This window comes from Aythya fuligula, chromosome 9 (assembly GCF_009819795.1).
Source record: "Aythya fuligula isolate bAytFul2 chromosome 9, bAytFul2.pri, whole genome shotgun sequence".
Taxonomy (NCBI): Eukaryota; Metazoa; Chordata; class Aves; order Anseriformes; family Anatidae; genus Aythya; species Aythya fuligula.
Window position 1 is genome coordinate 4,618,936 of NC_045567.1, and position 6,312 is coordinate 4,625,247.

General features: G+C 49.0%; 1 protein-coding gene across 1 annotated transcript; it reads left to right on the top strand.

Moving 5' to 3' along the window:
- The first annotated feature begins 509 nt into the window (after positions 1-509).
- On the top strand, positions 510-4,992 carry LOC116492459 (putative coiled-coil domain-containing protein 195). The gene is made up of 3 exons (XM_032193227.1): positions 510-714; positions 1,595-1,751; positions 4,860-4,992. Exons 1-3 carry the CDS (start codon positions 510-512, stop codon positions 4,990-4,992), a joined length of 495 nt encoding a protein of 164 aa, XP_032049118.1.
- The last annotated feature ends 1,320 nt before the right edge of the window (positions 4,993-6,312 follow it).

Below are 6,312 nucleotides of genomic sequence, written 5' to 3' on the forward strand. Positions count from 1 at the left end.
GCCATGCTGAGCCCAGCTGATAGCAGGGGCCTTGAGTGATTTTAGCTCATTTGGAAATCTGATTTCCCTTTGAGAAACTGCTAATTCTTTTCCAGGTGCAAAGAACAGAAATAAACAGTTCATCTGGTGGTGCAGGAAGCACCGAGCCCTCCTTCAGTGCTGCTGAGACACGGGGTGGGCTGAACGGATCAACCAGGGGACGCGGGCTCCGGACAGACCCTTCTGTCGTGGTCCTTCTGGAGAAAACCCGAGCCCCGCAGCGAGGGAAGGGACAGGGAAGGGTTTTCTGATAATCCAGCAGCGCTGTCAGAGATTTGTGTGAGCCACTCTGAAAAATGACACAGGGCATGAATAAATCATGGGCCCTCTCTTAGCAACCTGACGACTCCACCGGCTCTGGTGGTGGTGAAAGAGGGCCCGGGCTCTGCTTTAAGAGCAGGGTGAGCTCGCTGCTGGCAGAGGAGCCACCCATGAGGGGGGCCGGGAGGCTGGCTGCCGCGAGCGGGGCCATGGAGGGCAACACGCACCTCCTCCAGCTCATCCGCGAGATGCGCTCCCAGATCGACGAGCTGGAGCGGGAGAACCGGGCCCTGAGGGGCGAGCTGCGGGCCTGCGGGCCGAGTGCCACAGCGGCGAGAGCTGGGAGCCCCACCGGCCCCACGGCACGGCCGGACCCCGCACCCGGCCCTGCGGCGGCAGCGTCAGAGCAGGCAGGTACAGTGACGGTGACACCGCTGCGTGCCGCCCGAGCGGGGCCTCTGCTCTGGTTCTTACTGATCTGCGGGAGAAGGGGGCGAGCCAGCTGCTGTATGGCTGCCTTCACAACGTGCTCTGGCCTCCCTCAATGCCCACGCCCGCAGCCCCTTAGCCCGATTTCTCACTCCGTGATCTCATGGGGTGCCCGCACTGGGCTTAGCGCAGTGCTTCGCGGCTCCCCGAGCGAGGCGTTCACCTCAGGGAGCTCCGCGTGTCTTTGCTGAAGCAGAACTTGACTTACTGCCACGGGTGTTTGTGGGCACAGAGTACCCTGATGCGGGTTTGGGTCCCCTGTCTGTCTCTTCAGACCTAAAGGACCAACAGCTGTCATTATGTGGTAATCTTGCCTAAGAAAAGGCTGAGAGAAGTCTTCAAACAGTAGCAAGTACTGGTGAGTTGCATACATTATACCAGAGGTGCAGTTTCTTTTTGTGGTTAATTTTGGCTGAGGGAGAGGGGGCAGTAAATAGGAATGCTGCCTCTTCCTAATTCGGGGGGAAAAATAGAGTATTTCCTCATCTGTAGTTTAGTTGGCACTACGGAAGGATTTTATGGAGCAGGAAGATCAAAAATGTTGTTTGGGGAGCAATACCTGCCCGGAATTGGGTACAGCTATTAGCAGGGTCAGGCCGGTCGGTGTACGTGCTGGAGGCCAGTGGCCACCTCCTCCCCTTGTGTCTGTCGAGTCGAGTTCGCTGGCACGCTGCGAAGTCCCCTGGCAGTGTGCTTGTGCTAGCGCAGCGTGCGGTGCGAGCTGGCTGGCGATGTCCTCGAGGCCCGGCTGTCCCGGCAGCTGGCTGGGTTTGCTCCCGGCTCCGCTCTTCTCTCTGCTCCTCAGCCACCACCATGACCGTGCGGCGCTACTCCACCGCTGCGGCTGCGCCCACTCCTCCTGGCACGAGGCCTCCCAGGGCAGGGAAGAGCCCAGCTGACTGCTTCTCCAGCAGCAGTCCCAGCAAAATGAAGCTGTTCCAGGAGCACGTCCGCAGGTGCAGGTAGGGGGGTTGCCTTCACAGCTGGCTGGTTCCACCTCGTAACACGCACGGGTGTCGCTCTGGGATTCAGTTCATCATCAGCAGCATCTCTGATTGCTCACATGTCTCCGGGCACTGAGCTGATGGGAGGTCTGTTTAGAGCGGGACGTCCTGCTCCTCCCTGCAGCATCTGTGGAATTGTCAGTGGTCATGGTTTAAATTTTCTATTTAAAAAAAAAATAAATAAATAAATAAAAGGAGCAGATGAGGGGAGAGTGAAAGGGGTTGAGATCTCCCCATGGCAGCCAGGCAGTTTTGCAGATTGATGCGTAGCTCTGGCAAGCAACGCTTCAAAGGGATTTTAAAACTTTGAACAAAAAGCATGAAGATACTGAGGCACTCTGAGCTATGCTTCTGAAAGTGTGATTAATGAGATTCGTGAATGTAGATTTACCGTATCGTTTTGCCCCTGTAACTGAAGTATTACAAATTAATGCTTTCAGCCTTGAGAAGAATATTCTCAGGGCTCTAAATTAAGTGAAATGGCTCCCGGACAAGTCCTGAGCATCCCTGCTCGCTGATGAAAAGCTCTCCAGTGCACAGCAACAATCAAAGGTAGAAGCGCTAATGATGCGATTGTGATACGTGACAGCACCAGCGCCCTCCCGGTGCTGTTGCACACAGTGTGAATCCCTTCAGATAGCTCCTGTTAGTGCTGATCATGCTGTGCTCATAACAGAAAGAGTCCAAATGGCCTCAGAGCATGCATTTAAACAGGAGAAATCCATCGGTTTGCCCACCTACACCTGTGTTTTCTTGTAAGGACGTTTGAGGGTCAGATACTTTACAGCATTTAAACACCTAAATTTAGACCCTGGCAGGGAACTCGTATCATTTTCAAAAGCGCCCTGACCCCGTAGCTCTGGGTTTCAGCATACACTTCACTGAGTTCTGCCAAACTGCAGGCTCCCAGAGCACATAAACACTTCAGAGTTGTGCCCTGAAGGCACCTCACTTGGAAGGCGCTTGTGTTGGGAAACACACGGTCGGCGTGCAGGGGGATGACCGGCACAGGCAAACGCCACTGCTGTCTCCTAAGGGAAAGAGAGGTTTTGTTTCTGAGCTAGCAGCGTAGGTGTCTTCTAACTGATGCTTTGGGGCCCGTAGATGAAAAGCACTGCCTACCTAATGGGCAGGGAAGTGTTGCAGATTGTTTTATTGTTCTCATTACAGCTGCCTTGCCAGCAGTGAGTCTGGCACAGGGGCTCCTGTCCACCCGCTGTTGGCTGCTTTAACAGCAGACATAATTATGGACAGAGCTTTTTACCTAACCCTATTAAAAAAATGGCTGATATCCTGAAGCTCGAAGCTCAGTTATTTTCATATGAAGAAAAAGTTTAATATATTTTCTGCCCCTAATAGTGGTTGTTGCCATTTACATAGAAATGGCTAACACAGGCAGAAATCCTAGTAAGCCTTTAACTAGCAGGTTAATTTGTAGCAATGAATTCAGCAAGCTAATTAAGCATAATTTTTTACAGTGATGGCATTTTTGCTTGCCGGCATGCTGTTCTGTGACAGGTGTTTTATTCTTTGTTTATTGTACTTGCATTTTGCTCTAAAACTATAATTGTACATGAGAAGCTGAATACAGTTACCTTTAAAAGTGACTGTTCAGGATTATAACCTTGTATTTATCTAGAGTGCAGCTGCAGCCCAGCAATAAAATACCAGCACTGCCATCAAATCACCACCAATTTGTGGGTCTACATTTTCATTCATACATGCTAAAGCATTGTTTATACCGTGATTCCCACGATTTGTTGAAAATGAAAAAAAGACTGAATATTGTAATACACCAGGCTGGATAAGAGATGCTGAAATGGCTTTCAGGGCTATCTTAGTAGAATCACAAAATGCACAAAGCCTTGGTACAGCCCTCACCAAGCTGCGTCCCCAGTCCCTGAGCAGCTCTGGCCCCAAGGGAGCCTCTGCAGAGGGCACCAGCGGCACGCTGCTGGCTGTGCTGGCACGTTTGGCTGGCACACCTGCGCTGCTGGCATTTGTCTAGACCACAGTGTGTGGATTTTGTTTGGTGAGACAAACGGGGAATGGCTGATGCGCAGGCTGGAAGATCAAGCTCGCGTACAAGGAAATGGTTTTGTTACGTAGCCTGCTGGAGTTGTGTGTGTGATCCAGAGCAGAGGAGAGGACAATGTTTTCCAGCAATGCCACAGTGCAGATCCCTGGCTCGACCAGAGGTAAAGCTCCTGGCCAACTAACACACTGCTTGGACATGACTGGCACCTCATTCCGATGAGCTGGGTAGGACTGTCTTTGCTTGTGGGTTTCACTTTCCAGGTCTAATTGGCAGGTGAGAAGGGCTGAGGAAATCGCTGAGGCCAGGGACGCCCCCGGTAACTATCACAGAGTGCTTTCACAGTTTCATGTTTTCCTTTCACGTGTTCCTTGAGGGGCAGAAGGAGCTGCTGCTGATTGCAGAGGAGACTGAGCAAAAACAAACAAACAGAATCTCTGCAAAACCCGCTCTGTTTACCTGCCAAACAGCCAGTTTCGGCACACACAAAGGAGCATGTTTCTGCCTCAGCTTTCACCATCCGTGTAATTTACCACACACACACACACATGCACACACTCACCACTTCAAAACACCCCGTCTCACACACACTTTGAGGAGCTGGCTACCTGTGCATGTAAAAAAACACTGGCAGGGCCCCTGGACAAGGCACACCCAGCAGACACGAGGGCATCTGAGGGATCTGCACGCACTGGGCTTTGTGCATGGGAGCCAAGTGCTGACAGACAGCCCTTGGGCTCAGTGGAAAAAGGCAGATGCTTCCAGCAGACAGACAGACAGACAGCACTGTGCCTGGCCCCCTGGGAAGCCTGTGTGAGCTGTCTGAGCAGGGCAGGAAATTCTGCCTCCATGCATCATGCAAGTGCTGACAGCATTTACCTTCTGCTTGCTGGTGTGTTTTTTGTTTTGGTTTGGTTTGGTTTTTTTTGTTAGCTGTTTTTTGTTGTTGTTTTTGTTTGATTCTTTTTTTGAGTTTCTTTGCATGTTTTATATATTTCTAATCCTCATAATCCTCTCTCATTTTCCTCCAGGGGTAAAGTAAAGGCTGTTAGTTTCCTTTTACCGATGGATGTGTCAGCATGTGCTGAAAATCAAGGTTCTCTGAAAAGCCCACAAAATCAGGACACACACGAGTTAACTACCGTCACTGAAAAGGATATGTGAGCTGGTGAATTTTTAAAGGCCCATTGATTCTTGAGATAAATTGGCCTTAAACGATAGCTATGTGTCAGGTTCCTTTTTTGCAAAACGCTTTGGCAGGTTGCCTTCAGAGAATCACCTAGACTGTGTTTCGGGTCACTGGCCTGTTGTTTAGCAAGGAAATGGAGGCCATGACAAAATCAGCTGAAAGCCTGTACCCTGCAGTGAAGCCACGTGATAGCAAAGGATCCTCCACAAAGCAGCTTCTGCTCAGCATCTCTCAAGGCTCTCTCACCTCAGGACTGCTTTAAACAGGATGTTAAAGCTGGTTTTGCTGTGTTTGTCACAAAAACGGAAACCAAGTCACCTCTTGAGTTCACCAATCCTCTTGCCAGAAAGGTCTTTGTTGCAAATGACAAAATGAGAGCTACTAAGAACATGGGAGGTCTCTTCTGCACTCAAAACTTTAAAGCTTCACAACACCAATATAGCAAAGTTAAGGGGATGTTACGGAATCAGTTAACATTACTCTGAATTTCTGCAAAGATGGACAATGACTGCTAATGCCCGCTGCAGGTTCACCTCTAGGGGAGGGCAGGGGAGCATACATACTAATCAATATGAAAATATGACTGCAAATCTGTTTCTGACCTGGTGTGTCCATCCAGTCAGAGATGGCCATATACCAAGCCGAAGTGTAGGAAGGATTCTGAATATCAGAATTTTTCAGGATTGGCTTCTGAACACATCTCAGATCAAGAATCAGTAGCAGACATTCATCGAACTGGTGCAAAATAGATGTAAGAAAAGACTATGGACAGCTTGTAAAAAATGAGGAGTGCTTGCTAACGTAGGTTTGAGCATCTTATGAGTAAAGATAATGTCCCACGTTTAATTTGACTACAGGTATTTATGGATCAAAACCACTATACTTACCTTGCTATTTCTGTATGTACAGGCAGCATGGATGAGTGAATGTCACACAGAGGATGCATGAACAGTAGATATTGGTAACATTTAGGAACGTTGTCATCTCATGGTCTACTCTTAAATTCTTGAGCCTTCAAAACTGAAAGCAGTGAGCTGGTAGAGAAAAATTCCATCTTGACTTTCAGTGATGTTGTATGCTTCTGTAAAAACAAGCTCCTTTTGGATTTTGAAATTCATGATGTTTTGTATACTGAAGTACATTTTAAAATATTCTCACCAATGAAATATTCATTTCGGTTTCACTGCTATTTTATTTGTGAGTTTTATTTCCAGCATGGGTCCGTACAGAGTTGCATTTTGATGTTGTAAGTGTTTAATCAACACCGCCCAGCAAATGAGGGTACAGTCTGGAAA